The 23,812-nt window shown below is 41.6% G+C and overlaps 10 protein-coding genes across 10 annotated transcripts; 5 read left to right on the top strand and 5 right to left on the bottom strand.

Moving 5' to 3' along the window:
* Positions 1 to 503: 503 nt before the first annotated feature.
* SS1G_00407 (hypothetical protein) lies at positions 504 to 1,749 on the bottom strand (the record flags this gene model as incomplete). The annotated part of the gene is made up of 3 exons (XM_001598271.1): positions 504 to 507; positions 738 to 1,065; positions 1,578 to 1,749. The coding sequence occupies 3 exons, from the start codon at positions 1,747 to 1,749 to the stop codon at positions 504 to 506; spliced, it is 504 nt and encodes a 167-aa protein (XP_001598321.1).
* Positions 1,750 to 3,777: 2,028 nt separating this feature from the next.
* On the top strand, positions 3,778 to 5,548 carry SS1G_00406 (cytochrome P450; the record flags this gene model as incomplete). Its single annotated transcript, XM_001598270.1, has 8 exons — positions 3,778 to 3,784; positions 3,846 to 4,024; positions 4,142 to 4,251; positions 4,308 to 4,571; positions 4,633 to 4,717; positions 4,776 to 5,030; positions 5,110 to 5,305; positions 5,436 to 5,548. The coding sequence occupies 8 exons, from the start codon at positions 3,778 to 3,780 to the stop codon at positions 5,546 to 5,548; spliced, it is 1,209 nt and encodes a 402-aa protein (XP_001598320.1).
* Positions 5,549 to 8,091: 2,543 nt separating this feature from the next.
* Positions 8,092 to 11,365, bottom strand: SS1G_00405 (hypothetical protein; the record flags this gene model as incomplete). The annotated part of the gene is made up of 3 exons (XM_001598269.1): positions 8,092 to 10,849; positions 10,924 to 11,120; positions 11,360 to 11,365. 3 exons carry the CDS (start codon positions 11,363 to 11,365, stop codon positions 8,092 to 8,094), a joined length of 2,961 nt encoding a protein of 986 aa, XP_001598319.1.
* Positions 11,366 to 11,975: 610 nt separating this feature from the next.
* On the bottom strand, positions 11,976 to 12,431 carry SS1G_00404 (hypothetical protein; the record flags this gene model as incomplete). The annotated part of the gene is made up of 1 exon (XM_001598268.1): positions 11,976 to 12,431. The coding sequence occupies one exon, from the start codon at positions 12,429 to 12,431 to the stop codon at positions 11,976 to 11,978; it is 456 nt and encodes a 151-aa protein (XP_001598318.1).
* A 502-nt stretch (positions 12,432 to 12,933) lies between these two features.
* SS1G_00403 (hypothetical protein) lies at positions 12,934 to 13,388 on the top strand (the record flags this gene model as incomplete). The annotated part of the gene is made up of 3 exons (XM_001598267.1): positions 12,934 to 12,954; positions 13,010 to 13,133; positions 13,207 to 13,388. The coding sequence occupies 3 exons, from the start codon at positions 12,934 to 12,936 to the stop codon at positions 13,386 to 13,388; spliced, it is 327 nt and encodes a 108-aa protein (XP_001598317.1).
* A 457-nt stretch (positions 13,389 to 13,845) lies between these two features.
* Positions 13,846 to 14,673, top strand: SS1G_00402 (hypothetical protein; the record flags this gene model as incomplete). The annotated part of the gene is made up of 2 exons (XM_001598266.1): positions 13,846 to 14,163; positions 14,296 to 14,673. 2 exons carry the CDS (start codon positions 13,846 to 13,848, stop codon positions 14,671 to 14,673), a joined length of 696 nt encoding a protein of 231 aa, XP_001598316.1.
* Positions 14,674 to 15,774: 1,101 nt separating this feature from the next.
* On the bottom strand, positions 15,775 to 17,226 carry SS1G_00401 (hypothetical protein; the record flags this gene model as incomplete). Its single annotated transcript, XM_001598265.1, has 3 exons — positions 15,775 to 16,818; positions 16,974 to 17,021; positions 17,146 to 17,226. 3 exons carry the CDS (start codon positions 17,224 to 17,226, stop codon positions 15,775 to 15,777), a joined length of 1,173 nt encoding a protein of 390 aa, XP_001598315.1.
* A 1,479-nt stretch (positions 17,227 to 18,705) lies between these two features.
* SS1G_00400 (predicted protein) lies at positions 18,706 to 19,005 on the bottom strand (the record flags this gene model as incomplete). The annotated part of the gene is made up of 2 exons (XM_001598264.1): positions 18,706 to 18,756; positions 18,877 to 19,005. The coding sequence occupies 2 exons, from the start codon at positions 19,003 to 19,005 to the stop codon at positions 18,706 to 18,708; spliced, it is 180 nt and encodes a 59-aa protein (XP_001598314.1).
* A 658-nt stretch (positions 19,006 to 19,663) lies between these two features.
* SS1G_00399 (predicted protein) lies at positions 19,664 to 20,321 on the top strand (the record flags this gene model as incomplete). The annotated part of the gene is made up of 2 exons (XM_001598263.1): positions 19,664 to 19,819; positions 20,160 to 20,321. The coding sequence occupies 2 exons, from the start codon at positions 19,664 to 19,666 to the stop codon at positions 20,319 to 20,321; spliced, it is 318 nt and encodes a 105-aa protein (XP_001598313.1).
* A 535-nt stretch (positions 20,322 to 20,856) lies between these two features.
* Positions 20,857 to 23,543, top strand: SS1G_00398 (hypothetical protein; the record flags this gene model as incomplete). The annotated part of the gene is made up of 4 exons (XM_001598262.1): positions 20,857 to 21,191; positions 21,260 to 21,438; positions 21,499 to 21,971; positions 22,023 to 23,543. 4 exons carry the CDS (start codon positions 20,857 to 20,859, stop codon positions 23,541 to 23,543), a joined length of 2,508 nt encoding a protein of 835 aa, XP_001598312.1.
* Between the last annotated feature and the right edge of the window lie 269 nt (positions 23,544 to 23,812).

The following is a 23,812-nucleotide window of genomic DNA, read 5'->3' as shown; positions in this document are numbered from 1 at the left end:
TGTTTCTTCGAATGAGATAAACTTTATCCCCCTCTTTAAGTGTAGATCCTATACTACATGATTCATTGTAGTACGACACTATCCTTAAAGCAATGAACTATAAATCCAAGGAAAGTTGTTCTTATAATTCCTTGATTTCTGTGATATCTTTTATAGCTTTATCTGCATTCGCATCTTGTAACAATAATGATTTGTATACTAATAGATTGAACCCAAAGTTAGCATAAACTGGCATCACTTTTGTTGTTTTCGTTTCTGATGTATTATATACGAATTGTATTAAGGGTAATAGTTTAACCCAATTGTCTTGTTTGTAATTGATATAGCAGCGAAGATAGGCTTTCATCGTTTGGTTTAATCGTTCCGTTTGGCCATCTATTTGTGGGTGAAAGACTATCGAGAGCTTTCTTTTGATTCCAAGCAGTATTATAAGGGTAGACTAAAATTTCGATGTGAATAGCTTGTCCTTATCTAAGATGATCTCATCTAATACACTGTGAATGCTAACTATATTCCGTATGAATATATAAGCAAAATCATCTGCCGTCCAAGTTTCATAAAATGGTATCATATAAGCAAACTTGGTTAATCTGTCTATCACCACCAAGATGGAGTCGTACTCCTTCCGGGTGACTGGGTCTTTGGATAATGGTAGTTTTACTACAAAATCCCAAGTAATGGATTTCTATAGTTGAGTAGGTAGTTCGGGGGTCTTGAGCTAGCTATAAGGTATATACTAGGCGGCTTTATTTCTTATACAAGTGTTGTAGTTCCCAATTATATTCTCAACTATAGTCCTCATCTTTGGAAAGTAGACTTCTCTCCTTATTCTAGCAAAGGTTCTTGCAATACCTTGATGCCTATAAGCTGGAAGTTCATATTGTTCCATGACATAATCCTTAACTAGATTGAAGGATATATAAAGCTTGCCATGAAAATGGATGAATCCATCTTCGATGGTGAATCCTCGTTCTGGATTGTCTGGGATAGCTAGGATTCTCTTGGCTATAGCATCCGTTGAGTATTCTGTCTTTATGATATCTTTGATAATATCATAATTTACTCCTGAAATAGCAGCGAGTTATAGTTTATTATGAATTAATGTATCGCTATCCTGCTTTAGTATCGCATATGATTCGTATATTTTGTTTTATAAGTATTCTGGTTTTCGATTGAAAGCATCTGCTCTAGCATTTTTGTTTCCTTTGATATATAAGATTCTGAAGTTGTAGGCGGTCATGGTTTCCGATCATCGGACCTGCCATCGATTTAATTCCTTCGTTGTAGTGAAGTAAACCAAGTTCTTATGATCTGTATATATCTGCACTGTATATTTTGATCCTTTTAAGTATACTCTCCATTCTCTAAAAGCATCTACTATCGCTATGATGATCTCTTGCTTCGACAATCCCTGGCCCGATAGCCTGGTTTGCCACATTCGAAGTATAGCTTGTCCTTGCATCTTCGTTCTACTTCTTCCTTAGGTAGTTTGTTCTTAAACGTTGCATCCAATTGTATTGGTTCTCTATAAGATTGTTTGTTTTCTCGAGGTCTTCCTTCATTCTTGTGGTACTTACCACGATCTCGGTTTCCATGAACATTGGAAGATCGGCGTTCCTTCTGATACTCGTAGAGCATCTCATCCGCCTTAATAGATTCCTCGATTAACTCGTTTAGGTCTTCCCAAGTGCAATTACGATCCAGTTCTAGCCTGACTTCAGGCTTGAGCCCTTTCTGGTAATGGCTCATCGTCGCGTTCTCTTCCCATCCAGTGTTACCTATGTACCTCCTGAATTCCACAGTATACTTGACTACTGACCTTGTTTGTTTGAGGCTATAGATCTTGGACTCAGCATCACACAATTCATTGATGTTCCCGAATATTCGTCGTATCTCTCTCTTAAACCCTTCGAATCTCCCAAAGATAGCTTGAGTTGAGTACATTCGCTTCTTAGGCTCGCTCAAATTGGTGAAATAATCCTTGAGGTATAGTTGGATCCACTTAGCAGCTTCTCTTCTAAGGTAGGAGGCAACCCAAACGCTTTTATCGACGTCATAGTTGAACTTATCCTGATTGAATTGGAAGTAGATCTCAAGTTGGAACAAGAAGGTTTCTAGCTCTTATCGATTGCCTGTGAATCGGTCTGGTAGGGCGACTTTAAGAGTCTCGGTGATGGTAATCTCCTTAGGGTCTTCGGTACCTCCTATAGCGATGTCTCTGTCCTTATTGGTACTTTCGAGAGTGGCCTAGCTGATCGTAGCGGGGTTGTTAGACTATGGTGTTGTGGAAGATATGATGTCGTTACTTATCGAGTCGGTACTTGAAGCAGTAATAGTGCTCAAAGTGTTACGAGGTTTGCCGTCTAGATCAAGTGGAAATGCTCTAGGCTCTCGAAGTGATTTATAACTAAGCTTCAAGCAGGGACTTAAAGTAATGACAATAATGCAATTCGTAACTAATAGTAGAGTATACTAAATGATTGATCTTGAGCACAAAGCTCTATACAAAGGAAATCCATCTTGATTATATAGACCTTCGTATTCTAGCTGATCAGTAGGATCAGTATAGCTCAGTACTGAGCTTGCTGATCCTCACTGAGTCAGTCACATGATATTGGTAACACGTGAGCGTCTTCTTGTTACCCGGCGTAACATTTACCTACATTCTACTTGATCTAGTAACGACTTCACTTCCAAGTGAAGACCAGTGATAAAGCCTTAACCCACAACTACCAACCAGACGAAACCTTAGGCAGCCGCTGCCTCCAGTATAGTATCGTTACAGGATCTAAGGTGTGACGCCTCACACCTCCGGGTCACGTGGCATGCCCCGTTTGTATTTAATCATAGGAAAACTCGCTACTCTTGTTTTCCTTCTTCTTTTCTCCTTAGCTTAGTATTTTCTAATACAAGATACTTTACCCAGTATTCTTGGGTGTGACATAAGGGACCATGTGATTACATAATTGGTCACATGATACGAGATCCGAAGCCTTCGTAACAATTTAGATTGATTTTTTAAAAGACTAGGGCTTGATAAAATATATTTCTATATTGAAAATTGTTTGTTTTTAAAATTTTTGAAAATTTTTATATAATTATATATCTTGAATGAAAAAAAATACTAAAATTATTAAATATTGAGGATTTAATATTAGACTTATACAATGTTTAAAAGATCATGGGATTTTATAAGCTTTGAATAAGCTAATCCGTTTTTTTAATAGATGATATCGTATAGATGGCTATTATAAGCTAAGAAATATAGAAGTAAGATTAGAACATGTTAAAGTGAATGGTTCCTGCGTAGCACGTGCACAGGGCACTAGTCCTACTAGGACTAGATTGAGAAGCTCTCTGTAAGAGAGCTTCGCACTTCCGTAGAACTTTGAAGAGAGATTAACCTACTAGACCAATATTACCTCAGTTCTGCCCTATCAGCTTCCCACTATTCCCTGTGTGAGGTCATTCCTTTTAACAGAACATAATGTTTATCCCCTCATTGCCAAGCGAAAAGTGGGATGATAAATGCATATGATGATGACTCCACACCCAACTGAGCTCAAGCTTGCGTGCGCTGCAGTGTAACACTTACTTACCTTCTCCAGTAATTGGAAAATATATCATCACAATCATAATCATACGAGAAAAAAATGAAATCAAAAAAGAAATATAAACTCAAACATCCCCTTCCGTCTCGAAAAATCACAGCTCAAAATTCCATACCATAATTGAACATCACACTATACCAACAATAAAAAAAAGAGACTACGCACTATGACTGGTAAATTTACCCCTTCATCAAGTCATGCATATCGATCATAGCTAAATCATACTACGTATAGAGGAATATCCACACTTCCCCTTCACACGCCTCTCAGGTGTTGACCCCGCTCCTGAAAATGCAAAATTTCGTCGCATATGTCCGGTTACTCGGGTTGAATTGTTCGATGGGAAGGAAGTGTGGTTATTTACTAAATATAAGGATTGTTGTGAGATTCTTGCTTCGCAGGATTTTTCGGCTGTGAGTGGGGTTTTTATGATTTCTATCTATGTATATATTTATTGAGTTTGGGGTTGAGTGATGGGGGTGTATGGAGGAATGAGGAGATGTGACAGGTTTTGTTAATACTCGGATTAGGATCGGAGACAAGATGGATATCCCGAGATTCATGAAGGGGGAAAAGTAGCTGCATTGGCTTCTGCACCTACTTTTGTGAATTTGGATGATCCGGCGCATTTTCTGCAACGGTAAGTGACTCCTATTTCAATATTCTCTCATTCTAACATCTAATCTTCCATATCAGCAATCGAATACAACCTTTCTTCGAAAAAGAAGCCATAGATAAACTTCGTCCTTTTATCCAATCCATCGTCGATAGAACGCTTGATCAAATGATCGCAGAAGGATGTTCTTCTCCTGTTGATTTGATTCATAAATTCGCAGCTCCAATTCCTACATTGACTGTGTATCATACGTTGGGGATACCAGAGGAGGATATTGAGAAATTGGCTTATGATAGTGAGGTGAGGAATAGTACGAGTAGGAATGCGGCTGAAAATTCGAATACGTAGGTTTTATTTTTATTATTGGGAGTGTTTATCATATGTGAGACTGATGTTATTGTGTAGCAATCTTCAGGGATATATTAAAGAATTGACGGAGAGAAAGATGGTTGACCCGGGAGATGATCTTGTTAGCGAACTTATTAATCAGGTATACTGCCGCGCTTTCGAACCCTTTTTAACTCAAAACTAATACAACGACCATTTAGTACAATCAAGGGATCGGTAATCTCTCGGATATTTCATCTCTCGCGTATTTAGTTCTAGTAGCCGGTAATGCAGCAGTCATAAATACTATTGCACTTGGCATCCTTACTCTTCAACAACATCCCTCTCAACTCTCCGAGCTAATTGCTAATCCGGACCTCGCACCACAAGTAGTCAATGAGATTTGTAGGTATCATACTGCGAGTGCATTGAATTGTAGACGAGTAGCTTTGAAGGATATGAAAATCGGAGGTCAGGTATGTAATTCCTCTGCGCTTAGCTGTAATACCCTTTATTCGAATGAAAAGATAGAGGCTATAGCTAACAGCTAAACAGAAGATTAAGAAAGGTGAAGGTGTGATATGCGCAGTCCAAGCAGCGGATAGGGATGAAGATTTCTTCACGGATCCTGATGCCGAAACGTTTAATATCCATCGGAATCATGATATTAAAGATGTATTGGGGTTTGGATATGGCATTCATCGATGCCAAGCGGAATGGTTGAGTAAAGCTGAGTTGGAGATTATTTTTGGTAAGTTGTGGTGTTTATTTATTTCATGGTGGAGGGGGATGAACCGAAATTGGTAGGGTGAAGTATAAAAGGAGCATGTCAATGTAGGGGCAAAGAGGAGAAGAGTTTACTGATCATGCTACTCATTTAGGTACATTATATAAACGTCTACCAAATCTGAAAATTGCGGTTCCGTTGGATGATTTAAAGTATACACCGCCAACACAGAATATTGGGATATTGGAATTACCAGTGACCTGGTAGGCGAGAGTGGAAACCAATGGCATAGGTATTTTGCGTGGTTGATGTTAAGGAATGACTCCAGGTTGTTTGTCCAAAAGTTGATTCTGGTCGATAGTTGTTGGTTTCGATATTTTGCTGTTCTGCTTATTGGTGCTTGATTCTCTGAAATAGGATTCAATCTGTAACAATTTGGCTTATAATGAAGGAAAAGAAGTAAAATATGGTAGCATGTCCTTATCACCATACTTATTTCGTATCGTCTTCATTTCCTGCCTTACTCAGATAATAAGGCCAGCACTTGCCGACAGAAACACAGCTGTCAATGAAATTCTATGTAGCTTAACTGACCGCTTGGGTTGGTGGTCGTTCCTGCCTTTTGTACATCCTTCCCACTCGATCATAGAAGGAAAGAAGCACAAACACTAACCAAGACTATCTCCTGTCTTTCTTTTCCCAACCTTTACAATAAATCACCACAATTCTCTTATTACAAGATACTTCACTCAACTTACTTCAACTTGCTTCATCTTGCTTCGTATTACTTTGTGTTACTTCACTTTGCTCTGTTCTGCTATCGATTGAACTCATTATATTCCGTCTTGAACAGCATTCAATGCACTGGGTAAGACAACAAGATATGTGTTGTAAGTTCTCATCCAAGTCTCTCTCATAACTATCTGCAAGCCTAGACTTAACTCATTTCTAACATAGTCATTCCAACAGATCCGGGCTTCGCAAGAAATATGAATTCATCACCTGCCAACCCAGATTCAGCAAAACTCGTAAGTCTTTTATATTCACTTCTACTCCGGTTAAATGTCTCTTCTTCTAGAGTCAAAAGAACTATCACATCACCACATTCAATACCCAAGAAGGCTTTGCACATGGAGAAGTCTCATTTTAGACCTGTCGTCGCATACTTTCAATGTCTATTACAAGTGTGATTCTAGAGAAGCCATCCCTCTAACTCGTCATATATGCATTTCCATTGTCCAACACAGATTCAAATATAGAAGCTCAAATCTAACCCATCCCACAACAGAAGTTAGAATTCTTTGCTGTCGGCTACAAATCTGAGCCACCCCTCGTCAACTTCTACCGCTGGTTTGTTCTTCACAGCATCCATAAGCGTTCTTTCAAAAACGGTGCCTTCCAGAAAGACATTCCCTGGGTCATCTCCGGTCCTTCGGCATGGAGAATCGAAAAAATTATTTTCGCCATTTGTGATTCGACTCTAATTACCGATAATGAAAGAGCTATTCTCCTTGAATTCATGACGGAATATCATAAACAACTTGCAGACGAAAGTACCGTTCTATCCTCTGGTTTTAAGACTATCCCGGCATGGGAGCGAGTTAAGCGTATGTTTGACATGAATGATCCTAATCACATTGCTGGAATAGCATGGTATGAGGAATCAACTCGTCAAGGTTTTGCCGTTGATATAAATGTCAAGAAGCCTGATGAGAAAGTCACATTGGACACTTTCAAGAAATCTGAAGTGAAAGTCGCAACGACCGATGTCCTAGACTCTGAGGAAGAAATCATTGATTCTGCGGAATTAATCATGCCCCAAGAAGATACATTCCAAAACATGGAAGTGTACAGAAGGGCATGCTCGATGCGCTCTAAGAAGATGGATTTTGCCAAACAAAAGGGGAAAAAGAGAGTTGTTTCCGGTACGGCTACTCGTTCAACTAGCCCGATGAAGAAGTGCAAAGCAGGCCTTCACGTTCCAGGTCTCAAGATCGAAGGTACGTAAAAGTTTCGATACATTATGTATCTAATCCTAATTCAATTAGACGTTCGTCGACGCGATTCTGGTGTAGAAGTTGATTTTTAGTACGGTTATGCTGGTATAAAGCTACAGTTCATGGTTACTTTATTATTACTCAATGGAAAAGGAAACTTTTATGGTGAAACGCTGTATGTCATTCGTTAGAGTATTGGTCATTCAAATAGTCTTACAAGCTGAATGGGATGTTTGACATTGTTTTTCTTCTTGAGACAATCAGGTTTAATATACTACTTCAGAACATTATTGCCGTCTTCTGCCTTTTGAAATATATTCCTTATCTCTGTGAAAGTGAAGAAGTGAAGAGAGTGTGATGTATCTATATTATCGTTGCTTAATTAAAGTAAAAGAGGATAATATTTCTATCTCTCTTCGCTTTATATTGAGTGAGTGTATTCTATACACAAATATATATACATTCATTTATGTGTATGTTCGTTGGTCTTTTCATTTATTTTTATCATATCATATAACTTAAATCTTATATCATTAATTCATCGTCTCATCATTTATTCTTTCATTCATGATTCAACTTCCACCCGAACCATGTTGATCCTTTTTTTTCAACTACTAAACGAACGTGAAATTCTCCATATTATGCATATGTTGTAAAAAATAGCTTTTGCTTTGCTAGCCATAATATCCTGCTCCGAATATCGCAGGCGGGTATAATAAATCCAAACCCCTAATATAAATTCGTTCACCTACACCAAATAAGATTCACCAATTTTCTTCTCAGTGACCCATGTATAATCACAATCCATCCTCCTCATTCCCATTTCCTCCACTCATCATTTAATCTCTGAATCTCCCTTCCCACTAATGGATTCGGAACCATGCTCTCCCTACTTTGTCTTTTTGTCGCCGCTACATTGACCTTCCATGCTAACTCGACGCCTTTTCTCTCTCTCGCCTTGCTAGCTAATAACATGTAATCATTAGAATCACAAGCTTTTTGGAAAATAGCCCTCATTCTCGGAGAATACAATTGACAGCTAGCCTTTTCCAATCGCTGTGGCGTTTTATTAAAAGTTAATGGAATTGATTTCCTATCCTCTAGTTCTGGAAGTACGACGTCATCGAAACATTCTTCACAGACGGTGAATTCAGGAAGTTGGGTGATGATGTACCAACGACGATCGAACAAATCGGTCGCTTGTTGACATTCAGCGAGAATGGAAAATTTCCGGGCTAGTTTGGCAAGAGCCCGAGTATCAGGGGAGGAGTTGTGATAAGCAGCATCATCTGCAGTTGTTTCTAGAACGTCAAAGTATTGCACAAAGCGTTTGCTGTCAAAACGAAGATCACAGATTCGTGGAATGGAGATGGAATAGTCTGTTTCGATCGTACGGATGAATACCCCTCGGATAGGGGGGAGGAGTACTTCGATCGATTTAACACAAGAATTGCAAACATCAAAGTCTTTTATTGGTGAGGCTGTTTTCGGATCGATTATTGAGTTCCAAGATCTGTTGAATGCTTCGCGTTTCCCAGGACAAGGTGCTTCAATTGCGCCCACGTTCGCGAGGCTATAGAAGATACCGAGATCATTTCTTCTGTCTTTGAGTGTTAAAAGCCATGCTATCCGATACCACGGCGAGCTTCCAAAGTCACATATGATTGAAATGTCTGGTCTGCGAGGAGCAAGTACGAAGTGGTCTCGAAAAGTTGTCGGAGCTATGATCGAATTGAAACAACTTGGACAAATGTCAAAGTTGGGACATTGAGGTAATGTCAACCAGTCCTGATAACCGACTGTGGGATCCATTCTCGGACAAGATGGAAGTGGCGCAACACCACCTCGTCCTACATCTTCTGAATAACGACGATAACTACCGACGGGTCTCTGTAGGTTATCTGACGGGAATTGAGGAGGTTGGAAGGGAGGCGGTTGCCAGTAGGGCTTATCACTGGGAGCTGGGCGTGTGCTTCGTGGCCGCTCATCCTCATATTGAGGCACAGTAGGTGTTCGTTCAGTCTCAACTAGAGACTGAAAATCGATTCTTGTTGGAGTTGAGATTGGAAGGAGTCCGTGATGAGGAAAAGGGGCTGGAATCTGTTGCATTTGTGGAATTGGTATTGGCCCTGATGAATTCGATTGGCGAGAGGATGGTCTTAGGACTGATCCTGGGCTCAATTGATTGAGTCTGTCCGCGTGAGATATCTCTTTTGAGCTGTACAAAGGTGAGCCAGGCCTCGAACTAGGCCTTCGATTTTGTGGGAACGTCTCCGCTCTTTCAAATGGCTCTGTTCTGGGCATTTGATTGGAAGATATCTTTGGAGAAGGAAGCGGGGATGAAAACTTTGAGTGACTGGGTGACCTATTAGACCTTGGGGAGTCTACACGCCGCTCATAGTCACCTTCTTCCCGTAAATCCTTAGTCCTGCGGTGTTCATGCCGTCTGCGTCCAAAACCTCGCTCAGACCCACTGCCTACAAGATCATCTTCACTGCTGCTATAATACTTCGAGTTGGAAGTAGCCGACCTCTTAGGAGAGTATGCACGTTCTGATCCGGATCCTCGCTCCGATTCACCCGCTCGGAGTCTCTCGAGTCTTTTTACATCTTCGAGTGTGGGCTGTGGCTGTGCTGTTCTGTCATTTGAATTCCGCCTGGATCTCGAGGAAGCTTCAAAATGACCACCATCTTTCTGTGAAGCCAGAGGGATCGCGGACCTTGATATGTTGTTAGGGAGATTGCTTTCGCTATTTCTCTTCTCGTGTATGGAATTGCCACGTCTTCTTGAGTTTTCTTGTAGTGGATGGTATCGATGGCCGGGCTGCGCAACGGATTCGAATGTCTCTTTAAATTGACCTCGAGGACTTTGTACTGCATCCGGGGAGAGAAAGTATTCGCCAGTCGAAGTATGAGGTGCAGCATAATTTTTTGGGATTTCGTCGGAATCCCTGGAGCCGTATGCAGACGCACTCCTTCGATATTGAGACGGAATTTCCCGAGGGGCTTTTGTTTGTATATCTGGCAAATCTTGCCTACTCCTTCTTCCCAATGGCGAGGGCTTCAACATAGGCTCATCACCGAATTTGTTTGTCTCATCCTCCTCCGTGTTAGCCTCAAATTTGCTTTCCGGCCTGCCTCGTTCCGATCTTCCCGCTGTTTGCCTATTTTCATCTCTAGATTGATTGGTAGATTCGTCGTTTGAGCTTGTGTCTGTTTCTGGGTCTGGCACAAGAACAAAGCGCCGTTCGGAGTTTTCATCACAATCTTTCGACTCGTTTGGTCTTGGAGTAGCATGTAACCTCTCAGCCTCGCCCTCGCTAACATCGGACTCAAGTATGATAGGGTATTGATCAATGACACCACGAGAAGGAGGATCGTATGAGGAAACGGACGATGGCGAAGATTCTCGTGCTAGTGAAACGGCCTCATCCTCCACTGTTGGTCTTGGTGGAGGTGGCCCTCTATGTCGGACACGACTTTTACTTCTAGCACGTCCACCATCCCGATCAAAGGTACTCAGGAAGCTGGATGTATAATTATTTTGCGCAGGAGGACTCGGGGTTCTTCTTCTATAGCTATAACTAGACAAGAATTTAGCGGACCATGAAAAGCCTCGAGGGAGCTTATCGCGGGAAAAACATACGGCGAAGGGCTTCTGGCTCTAGAAGTTCTGAAGAATCCATTTGCCAACAACTCGTTGACATCTCTTTCTTGTCGTCTGTCAGGTCTTTCCATGCCGGTATCCGTATAGCTTGAGCTGGTAAAGTTATGATAGTACTGGGTGAGGTAGAAGAGGAATTTTACGCAATAGAGCTTGTATCCATGCAATTTAAATGAGATCTAGGTATTGTATTGCCTAGAGATTAGAAAGATGATGAATAAATACAATTTCTTCTGTGGCTGAGAAGGTTTTGAACATTCAAATCATTATTATTCTCTCTCGTAATCTCAATTCTTATAATGATTAATAGTAATGAGCGATAATGGTAGTTTATTTTAGGAGAATGAGAGTTTGAAGTAGCATGATGACGGCACGAATTACGAGTGGTGACTGGAATCCCTTCATTTCTAAGACACACAGACATTTTTCATGTGCCTAAAATCTCTTCATACCCCTCACTTGACCATTAATCACCATGGATCCTACAGATAGAAGATGGACTTGGAATAATCAGGTCCAAAGATACTGACAGTGTAAGACTTAGCAAAGAAATGGTGGGTCAAAGTAGGCACTATCAGCATTGTAGAAGGTATCAATTGAAAATCTAAGACTCCTCTGCATATTTTGTTTCGATAATGGGACCATAAAACAGGCTTATCCACCCTCCACTTCTGATGTCTGTCCAGTAATAATACATCCCAGGCTTGCCATACCCCCAATTTTGACAAGTTAGTTGCCGCAGGTCCCTGGAAATTCAATTCGCCATCTTGATTGCCTCGTGTTTTGCCTTTTTTAGCTTATTGATCAACCATTATCCGTAACAGGACCACAGTGATCTCACAGTAACACGAGTAGGTTCTTGGGACACCCGTAAAGCATTTTCTTAAGATAGACATAAAGTTAAAATCATCAGAAAGATAGGGAAGTGTATTTAAAGTTAGTATTAAGGTTGATAACATGTAATCGTATAATCCCAGTCTGATATATATACCCAGGTATTGCCCGAGGAAGTTGTTCAGCATCTCCACCATGAATTATTGCAAAAATTCTTGAATATCCTTATCCTCATCATCCTCTTGTTGTTGTCTTCTCAATTTCTCCTCCTGGTCCAAAATCTTTCTGATTGTCTGCCTTTGCTTCTTTCGTGCTTTACCACCCCATTTGACATCATTCGAATTGGCTTTCACATCCTCCTCGCTATCAGTATCCTCAGGGATCTTGACCGAGTCTCTGAAAGAATTTGCACCGACGTGCTTTTCTTTCTCCTTCTTTTCCGCATGTTGAGCCCTTGCTTTGGCATATTCCTGCTCCTGCTTCTTCGCGCCAAGATTGATGAAATATGGTCGAATGAGAAGGTATGCTCCAACTACTGCGACAATTCGAATCCATTTTTGGAGTTCCATTGTCTTCAACTGTTCAAAAGCTCCTGTCGAATTTCTATAGAAATTGGTAGCTCCCATTTCTAGGAGATTGGTGATAAATTCCGCCATGTTTCCGATGTTGGGTTTCGAGTCGAATTCTTTATTAAGGTATTGTTTGAGGGTTGAGTTTGGAGGATGGATAATGCGGTAGATGAAGTTCTTAGGAAATGTTGGTTGAGGTGAGTGAGATTGTTCGTGGCGAGCAGTTAGATCTTATGGTAGAAGGAAATAAGAATTGGGACACAGATAACCTGTCAGATGGACTTGAGTGAGGTTCGAGTGGTTGAGGAAAGGAGAAAGAAAAGGTGTCTTTTTAATTTATTGCCAGCAGAGCAGAGGGAATTGGAAGAGATAAAAAAAAATGTGGACTGGCGGGTTTCTTAGCTCCAAGGCGATTACGGCGGTCTGAAGGGTCCTTCCTGGCTTGACTTCGGTAAAACGCGTTCACCATAACTTAAACTTAAGCTTAACGCGACTTTGATCTTCAATTTAGAAGATTACGAGTATTCTCAAGTCAATCTCAGGTTATTCAATTCCCATACCATATCATATCATATTCAACACGCCGCAGATGGATGCTGACCTCCACGATGTGAGTTGATATGGACAATTTCGCGAACTCACAATTACTAACGTGAAAACTTCAGCGGCTCAAAGCAGCTCTTTGGTTCTCAATTGGGAAGATTGTGGAAGAGGAATCCATTCGACTTAATTCAAATGCTACAAACCAATTCATAGGAGCATTAACTGAAATGGTATGGCATCAAATAGGTGTGTTTTATCGTTCTATCCTTCTGTCCTTCTATATCTATCAACATATGTTTCTAATGAGATTCCTTCATAGAAAATGTAACGATGGATCTCGAAAGTTTCTCGCGACACGCTGGACGATCTACCATTACCACCGATGATGTATTACTCGTTACGAGGAGGAACGATGCGTTACACGATATGATCAAGAATTTTATAGATAAAGAGAAGGCCCAATCTACGGGTGAAAAGGGAAAAAGTCGCACCAAGAAATGAAGATTCGCTGTTCCTACTCTTTCAAAAAATATCAGATACCCCGGCGTTAGGAGTTGGAAATAATATATCACAGAATAAATCGAGAGTCATAATTATCTAAATCTTGACTCTTGAGTCTTGAGGTACTTTGATGTTTTAGTTTCATTTCAAGACGAATCCTTCCAAAATCTCGAGTCAGTAACATGACGTGTTGCTCCCTCCAAAGACTGGCCATCAAGGTTCCCCGCACCAAGCCTCCGCATGAATGGACCAGGGAATTAGAGCCGCCCAATACTATGCTATGATCTTACTGCATATCATACATATCTCAAGACCAATAGACCAATCGATCACACAAGGTAATAGATAGATAGGTGATGCTGACGCTACCATTTCTTCGCATTTTTCCTATCTTTCTTCATGTTCTCTTCTTTATACACTTTACAACAACACCTCAAATCGATCTAATTTCTTCACCATGACTGAAATCTCTGCAGTATCAAGAGTATTCTCAATCCCAGAGCTTTTTCAGGAAATATTATCTTATCTTCCTCAATCATGTCTATTGGTTACAGTACAACTCGTTTGCAAAAATTGGGCGATAGCCCTCACCTCACCATCACTTGAAAGAGCTCTTTGCTTTCGACCTGCGATTCATAATGGGCCATCGACATGGTCAAGTCTTTTAGAACAGCAATTCGGTGTATTTTTTGATTTCAGCCTCACATCGAATCGAAATGTAATTGACTCAGCCGCATTTGACAATCTACCTTGGAAGCGAAATCTCGCGGCATTTGTAAGTCTGCTTTTGAAGGACTGATTGTTCTAATTTCCCTTGTAATTTTTGGGTTATATCAGTACTCTCTTTTCCTCGATCCCAGCGATTGAATAACTATCATGCCCGCAACTTACTAACATCATGGTTCAGAAGAGAGCTGACGCAAGCTGGCGCGATATGCTCGTATTCCAACCCCCTGCATATGAATTTGCGATAGAGAGAATTAAGCATGATCGAGGCGGTCTTTCACATCAGACAGTCATTCTCCCATGTCCAGATGGACTTCGAATGGGAATGGTTTGGGATATCGCGCAAGAATGGTGCTTGAGACGAAAACATTGGTTACAAATGACAGGTCCTGAGTACGAAAAAGAATATCGAAACCCCGAGGTTGGATATGCTGAACCGATGATTCCAAAGATGATCCTTCATTGGCATATTACTTGTCCTCGTCGAGGTTCACGGGCTAGTTTAGATGATGATTGGGTTAGTAGGGGTAGAGAGGAGATTGACTTGTTTGAGATATAGAAATTGAGGTTTTTCTATAAGATGTTCTTTTGAAAGCAAGTCAGCCAGAAGCTTTGAAAAAGTTGGATTTTATCTTTCGGCAACAGAATATATCCTAATCCCGATAAAAATGTCACTCACGACCAAAGATTCTAGATGACATCTATGCCTTGATCCCTAGTGTCTCGCCTCCATCTATCTCACCTACACGAAAGGACAAAGACAAGACGAATCATGAATATGAGATACTTCATGATATTCCCCTCATTAATCTCAGCTCACTTCAAAGTCAAAACATTCGATCATGAACATCCTCACCAGAAATTGCCTACTCGAAGATCTCTGCAAGACATATGACGTATGACATATCTAGAAGACTTTCAAATCTAAGTCCTCAGAAGAGGCTCAGGTATCTTACAATAGCGAGAGATTACTTGTGAAGTTATCGAGAATAATCATCAAATCTATTCCGTGCTCAAGGTTACCGGTGGATGGATGGATGGATAGATGTAATGACCTGTGCTCTGTGCTTATTTGCTTAGCACTTTTTGTCTTTTTGTCTCGAGTGAAAAAAAGGGGTTAAGTGGTTTAGTCGTTTAGTCTCAGAGGGTCGGATAACAAAGTCTTTATGGAGATTGTATCCAGCAGGAAGAGGGGCGGGAAAGCTGCGAAGGATTACTTATCTCACAGGGGATTAGTGTTCAATGAATCACCGGCTTATGTGGATCTCGAATGTTGGATAGGTACCTAGGCATAAATATTGATCTCAAGACTAGATATACATGAACATCTAATTCCGACATCTTTCGCACACGCGGTTGCGTGTATTTATGCAAATGTGCTGCATATATCCATCGCATATAAAACTCACATTCCCTCAAATAGATAAAATAATTGATTGGTTCCTTGATAAAAGCTAATCATGCTATCATACTATCATACTTCCTATTCTTCATATTCATATAATCATCTCTTTCAGCGTTGCTTCATACCTAGGTAACTAATACTAATACAAGATTACAATAAACCCATACAATAAACCCCTCCCATCCCTCATCTCTCATCTCTCCTAACCTCAACACATCCATCCACCCCATCACATCACATCATAACCCCCCGCCTTCAGGCCAATCTATCCCCATCCTCCCCCTCATAATCAACCCTCGTACCAAAAGCCCTCTCAAACCCCGTCAACGTAACCCTAAACCTAACATCATTACTCTTAACCTTCTCGACCGCCCTCTTACACCCCTCCTCACTAATATCAATCGTCTCAATCAACGGCTTCACCTTTTTCTGCACGGCCAACTGCAACATCGCCTCTGCTTCTTTCCGCGACCCAATATGTGACGCCGCAATCTTACAGCCATTCGCTACGAAATCCTGCGCTTTTAATTCCGGGAGCGGTTTATCGGGGAGACCGACATTGTGGAATTCGCCGTTGACGGCGAGGGTGGACATGTAGGCTGTGAGATCGAATTCATTCGTCATGTCTGCGCAATTGAGGATGAAGTTGAAGGTGAATGCGAGGGGTTTTTGCCAGTTTTTTTCTTGCGTCGATATGAAATGGTCGGCGCCTAGTTTGAGTGCTGTTTCTTTTTTATTTGGGGAATGGGAGAGTGCCCAGACTTCGGCGCCTAGAGCTTTAGCCCAGAGAATACCGAAATGTCCCAAGCCGCCAATGCCGAGAATTGCTACTTTCTTGCCTGGACCGGTGCCGGCTCGGACAAGAGGTGAGTATGTGGTGAGACCGGCACACATCATTGGTGCTGCATCTATAGATGCAAGACCATCTGGGACTTTGAAGACGAATTGTTCATGAACTCTCGAGTGACTGGAATAACCTCCTTGTGAGAAGATTTGATTTCCATTACTGTCTTTCATGGGTTTATCACTATGACCCTCATCTTCATTATACGGAGCCATATATGTATCCACCATTTTGGGACAATAGTTCTCATTGTCACTTTTGCATTGGGGACATTCCATGCAGGATTGTACTTGAGCACCAACGCCGACACGATCACCTGGTTTGACGAGTGTTACTTTTGGACCGACCTGGACGACTTTGCCTATGATTTCGTGGCCAACGCAGAGGGGAGTGGTGGCTAATTCACCCCAGCCGCCAGTGATGGTGTGAACATCGGAGCCACAGACTCCACAGCACTGTATGTAGATCAGAGAGTCAGTTGTTGCTAATCGATATAGGTTGTTGAGATAGATGTATGATCAATACCATCATAGGACGTCAGATAGGTATTTGAAGTCGAGAAAGAAAATCGGGTATGGGAAAGAGAAGAAATCATGAACGAATTGCTAACCTCGTTGACGATGTCTACGTCGTGTGCTTCAAAGGTTTTGGCTGAGAACTGTAATTTGGGTTAATAAACGGTATGTATGATAAAAGATTGATATTTCAAGGTCCAGATGAAAGTGCAACAATGCAAGCCTCATTCTGAACCATTGAAACTGCGGATATGTTAACAAACGTACCCTTGTCTTTGAGAAATCACTCCATTTCTTAGTGGAAGAGATGGTGAATCCCTCGATTTGATCCGGAACCTTCTCCGACATTTCGATGCGTCTTATAATTGCTTTTGCTTCGTCTTTCAAGCCTTGTATATAATTTTGAAGGAATTGAGATTCTACTTTTGACATTACAACATGTGGTAGATGAAGTTCTTATATAGTTGTTTGAAGTGGAGATGTGTTATATCACAAATTGAAGTCAACAAACGAGATTCGAAGTACCTACCAGATGTAGCGAAATTCAAGCTGCAGGAGTAATGAGCCTCAGGACCTTTGAGTGAGGTCATTCTTTCCATATTTATATTATCCTGGTATTCTCTAAAGGAACAAGGAGAGCCAATTGCAAAAGGGAAAGAACCAATTGCCATGCAACGCACGATGGAATTTTAGAACGGAAAGTGAGTTTGCCAAGTAATGTCATGGCATTTCGACTTGACCATCGATCGAATTATTGAACTTTCGCAGATAATTGATGGTTGAGAGTAGTATCTCCGAATATCTCTTGGGATCGATGGATCGACGTCATGATAAAATGTGGAGGGGGGTAAAAATAGTGACGTGAGTGAAAAGAACCGCTTGTTCGGCAAATGTAGAAGAGTAGCATGAAAACAACAAGATTCCCTTTCTTCTCAAATGAGAACTCTATGCAGGAATTTGTGGATGAAGAGGAGGAGAAAAGTGTCCGAAAAAGAAAAAGAGATAAGAAACTGGAGTCTTTTTTCTCGACTAGAGATATGAAATACTCCGTATGAAATGTGAAATCACTTCTTGACTCCACATGTGATTGATGTGTTCCTTGATTTGATCTGAGGAAGCTGATCCGCGACTCCCCACTTCCCACAGCCTTTTCACTATTTAAACCTACAGAACTCCTATATATTCAAAAGAATGGTAGGGTAAATCCAAGATTCCATCGACGGGATGAACATTAACAAACAATGCCAATAAAGTCAAAACAATCAAGTAGGTTGAGGTCTGATTGAGATGTCCATCTCGATAGAGGATTAGTGATCCGGCAGTTCTTCCATAAAGACCTGGTGGATTACAATTGGGGATGAGTTTAAGTATTTCTGCCGACGATCCGTTGAAGATAGAGTTGGAATTGGGGGTCAATGATTTCCCTTTCTTTATGAAGGCTTGATAGGAAAGTGGATCTCCCAGAATGATATACTCCGCACAGAGTACCATACCGAGTATATATGTTCTTTTCATAAAGAACCTTGACGTCTATCGTTAATCTATCACGGTGGACTTATCTATGGAGTACTGTATGTTAGTCTGTTGACTCGTCAACCAAATTCATCATCCCTTTTCGAAATACGGTTCGCCAAATGACAATCTACCGTTGAAGATCTAGAACATTGCCGTTACATTTATTGGCGTCAATGGCAAGCTCCTTCGCTCCACATCACGGGGGCCAGCTGCCGTTGAGAGTGACATTGTGAATTCGTAATACTCCGAACCGTTTCTCCTATCATAAACGTGTGAGAACAGATTATACACTGTACATTGTACAATGTAACCTTAGACTGTATATCTGTAATCCATAGGCAATCTTTTCCCGGCAACGTCCATCTACAGCATCCCATCACAAGCATTAATGCATCATGCATATATTAAAGTGTCGGGATTACGAAATCACACGTGCACATGGTAGGCGCACGTCCCTTTTATCCGGTTATGTTCGGTAATCACTCTCAGTTGCCTGCTCTCAGTGCCAAGACTGAGTAATTTGTAAACTGGACTTTTTACTGCACCAAACGAGTCGTGTGAGCGATTTTGCTGCCTTTGCCAAATTTCTGTATCGTATTTGAGATCGGGCATTATTCCGGATTTACGGGTTGATGGATTCAAAATTGGAAATGGATGCGAATATGTTGTATGCGAATATGTGGCTTCTCCAAAGGTCCAGCTGGTGTGTCGGTGTGTCTGTCTTGTGTGTGTCTTCATAAGGGGAAGCTGGTCTGGGGATGGCTGGAATTTTATAGCGATCGTGATTAGAAATATGAAGATATCGTAATTGAAACAGAAAAAACACGAAAGCCATGCTGCGTACTGCGTAATCAAAAATGATCGGAAATAGATTCCTTCTTGGTTTTGGCTCCCGTCGTTTGCTCCAGTTGTTCTGACTAGGTTGTTCTTTCCCACTTCCGCTCAGAGCCGCTGGAAGCATCAACAGCGGGGCAGTACCTCACTTGGGCTCTACTACCGGTAAGGATATGCGTTTTCCCTCTGTTTTGTGAAAGGGGTTGAGACATGCTAGCTGGGACTTAGTACCTTACACCATTCCATTCATTACAGAGTACATTAGTCGCCAAAAAGCTGTTGATTGATACTCGAGTACAGTAGTAGCAATCGGTCAACATGCTGAATCACGAATGCCACATCACAGATCACTCCAGAGTCCAACAGTCCGTCCAGAGATACTGTATATCCCTCGCTGCCGCTGATCGACATTAGCCGTTTCCTGCGCTGCGTAAAGATGGCGTTTCTTCTTCATCACCCTCCCCTAATTTCAATCTCCATATTTTCCGTCTATTGCGGAGATGTGGGAGGTGGGATGCCCAGTAATCACATCCTGGACTCTTGTAGGTTAAGTTGTGCCGAGCGAGTCCTTTGCAAGCGGGAACGGGAAATGGTAAGTAAGAATGGTTTAATTCAACCATGAACTCTTTTCGAGATGGATCTGAAAATCTAGGTCAGAGCATCAATGTCTTAGATCTCATTGGATGCCATCCGTAGCTCAGCCCTCGCGAGGGAAGCGTAGTGAAGGAGGGGTATTTATTTAACTTTGGTGGGGAGAAGTTATTGATAATGCAATTAAAGTACGAATGTGATGAATCTTTTTCCACATACCTAGTAATAATCCACCGCACCGATCTAACTACTGCGATGCACAAAGAGAAGATGTAATTTGTGAATCACCAAAGTTTCAATCTTCACCATGAGAAGCACGGTCTTATGTACCTACAGAGTAGACAGATGTGCTTGAGTCACTACTCGTCACTCCCTTACACTATCAAGTATCGTCTGCGTGTTGGACTCGAGCTCATACATCTGCTATGCGGTATGCGGTATGCGTGGACGGCTCGAGTATGTATGTCATGGAATATCGACTTTTGACCTATCATGATTTTTAGATGCGAATAACGATGAAGCTCTGATCCACACGATTCAAAGTTCTGTTTCTAATCTCACATGCCGCCGCCTGCGCTTTTCCTGCTTTCTACTTTCTACTTTCTGCTCTCTGCTTTCTGCTTTCTGCTCTCTGCTCTCTTAAGCTTTTTATCCTTGCACCTTCCTCCACAAAAAAAAGTGCTCCAATAAATCCAAGCTGCTAGGTATATTCTTTTAGTGTCCTCTCTTCAATTTCTACCACCTTATATAGTCAGAACTCCTTCCACACCTTGTCATTATTATTGATTCTTCCCTCCCTTTTGTCATTATTTAATTCTAGCTCGGGATATTATTAGTGCAGATTCAGAAGAAGGAATTTAAATATACAATTTTATCATCATTATTTTCATATCACATGCCAACTCGACCCTTTCATTCTCGTCTACAATAATTCCTCCATACATATTTTACACCCTGTCAATATTCACATGCTTCCCGTGCTCCTTAGGAGTACTTAGCCAATAATTTTTCTGTCTCACTCGAATTAGCAGTATCACAATGGATTCGACATCTGTGAATTTGTTACGATCCGCAGTGAACGGCGAAGAGGATCCAAATTTGTCAATGGGAGACGTCGAAAATTCTTCCGGAGCCTCCAATCCACAATCTCCAGGTGCCAAGTCGAAAAAGAGGAAATCATCTGATGGGAATGGAGAATCGACAAATCCCGAAAAAAAGAAACGTTCGTCGATTGCGTGTACAAATTGTAGAAGTCGAAAAGTACGGTGCGATGTGGAGCGAAGTGAGCGCGTCAATGATGCTGGTGAGAGAGTGTGTAACAACTGTGCGATTGATGGAATACAATGTCTAGTGCCAGGAAGTAAGAGGAGAAGGTTAGTCACCGGGACCTCGGAGCCTCAATCTCAAATTTATATAATTGGTTGACTTATACAATACACAGAACCAAACGAGGTAGCACCGACAATGTTGAAGCAGCTCCACTTCAGGTCTACCCAGATAATCTAGTAAACCCGCAACACATATCGAACGATGGTTTGAGACCAGTGTCTGAAGCTAGCATTGCAAATTCACCTCAACACGCCCTTCCACATTCATCTCAACATGTACCTCATTCAATTTGTAAGTAGGAGCTCGATCAGAGACCGAGATTCTTGCACAATGACATACTAATTTTACCAGACCAGTCAGCCCTTAGTAGAAAGGAAAACTCCGATATTGATGGGCAAAGACTCGCACAACTCGCATCTCGGGCTTCTATTCACGGCGATCTGGTTCGCACACGTTTGGCATCCTCTCCACCTCCCTCGTTAAAACACTCACTCCCGGCATATATCAACCCGCTTCCTTCAAAAATGACCTCTGTGGATATAGAATATCTTTGGGCGAAAAGCGCATTACTTATCCCAGAACCTTCCTTACGAAATTCTCTGCTTCAATCTTTCATCGAATTTATTTATCCATATATGCCACTTCTGGAATTACACAAAGTTTTGCAAATAATCAATGATGAAGGGGCGTCTGGCTCAATGAGTCTCTTGCTTTTCCAATCAATCATGTTTTCTGGAACGGCTTTTGTGGACATGGATAGCTTGAAACGTGCTGGATATCGTACGAGGAAAGCAGCGAGGAAAGCTTTCTTCCAGAGGGCCCGAGTACGTACTGAATTTCATGGACTAGCCTGGAGCAATGCTTACCATATCTAGGTTCTCTATGATCTGGATTACGAAAATGACATGCTAACCGTAGTGCAATCCCTCCTTCTCATGACATACTGGTACGAAACGCCGGAAGACCACAAAGACACGTGGCATTGGATGGGTAGAGCCATAGATCATGCATATACACTTGCTTTGCATCGAGACCCAAAAGGAATGGACGCTGATCATAAATTGAGAAAGCGAGTATGGTGGTCATGTTTTATGAGAGATCGACTCATCGCATTGGGAATGAGACGCCCGACCAGGGTCAAGGATGAAGATTGCGATGTACCAATGTTGACTGAAGATGATTTCGAGATCAAGGCACTTGACCCACGAAACTCGATCATTTCTTCGAAATGTACTTTGATAAGAGATGTTGAGGCTCAACGAGATTTGGCTCTTATGTGTATATCGAAGGCACAATTGTGTTTATGTATCAGCCAAGTCTTGGTAGCACAATACTCGGTCCTTGGAAGACATCAAGGTGTGGTCAACGATGCTGGAAGTACCACATCACAAATTATGCTATTTCCCAAGAAGTCGGCGTCAACAGAAGAGGTCGAACAATGCGATTTAGCACTCGACCATTGGAAGGAAAATCTTCCCCAAGCATGTGTTTATTCGAATCGGATGAAAGATGAGAGTAGTGGACGACCATTATTCGTGGCATGTTCATTATTACATATGATTTACTTTACGGCAACTTCGGCCCTGCACAGGCCACGAGTTTTACCTGCTGGTCCAAATCATTCAGAACCACCAACACTTTTCGAGCTCTCACGTGAGGTGGTAACTAAAGCTGCAGTGGGGACTACAAATATTATTCGCGATATGCATAACTTTGACCTGGAGAGGTACCTTCCCACCACGGGCGTCACAGCTTTACTTCCAGCTATAATTATTCATTTATTACTGGTCAGATCTCCAAAAGAAAACGAGAGACAATCCGCTCTAGACGGATTTTGTCTATGCATGACTGTTCTCGAAAGTTTACGAGATAACTACTCATCAGCTGATTATGCCACCCAATTCTTAGAGGCAGCTGTTAGAAAAGCGGGTATGGAAGATATTATAAGTCGTGCCAGAGAAACGGCAAGACGTGAGGATGCTAAGCGTAAAGCGGCTTTAGCATATGAGAAGCAACGAGCACAGCTTGAACGCATGCAAGGTTCTATGGGTGAGAGGATCACACCACCGGTTGATACTCATCTAAATGGATTTGAGTCTTTGGGGACTCTCGTTGATAACTCAACAGCGATATACAATGGTCACTTGGCTCACTCTCCTCCAGATAGTGATGTTCTCCTTGGTGGGACAGGCTCGGCACTTCCCCCGGATCCAAATGATATGTTCGAATTTTTGGACATAAACTATAATGAAGGTGGTGAATCAGGAGGATTTTACGATATGGATCTTTTCAGTCGAGAGATCCCTGGATTTGGTAGCACGATGCCCAGTCCTCACATGGGAGGAGATAATCTTACATTGTTTGACCAATCATATATGAATGTGATGGGTATGTAAGCTAATGTCTGCGGACTGACGTGGAGAAGTTCCTTCATTTGGTGTTTTCATTTTTGTGTAAAGACGGGCGTTCTTAGACTGGTGTATATGGGAAAATAGCAGGGACTGAAGAGAATTTGATATACCGTTGTATAGCCAATGGTGGCGTGTAACTGGGATGGATTGAGCGAAATTGGCGCTGGATTATGATGGTTAAGGTGCTATGGATGAATGAAATGAATGTCAGTCTTTTTTATATGCATGCTTGGATATTTAGATATTGGATGATG

This window comes from Sclerotinia sclerotiorum, genomic scaffold (assembly GCF_000146945.2).
Source record: "Sclerotinia sclerotiorum 1980 UF-70 scaffold_1 genomic scaffold, whole genome shotgun sequence".
In the NCBI taxonomy this organism is placed as follows: Eukaryota; Fungi; Ascomycota; class Leotiomycetes; order Helotiales; family Sclerotiniaceae; genus Sclerotinia; species Sclerotinia sclerotiorum.
This window is presented reverse-complemented; position numbering and strand designations above follow the sequence as displayed.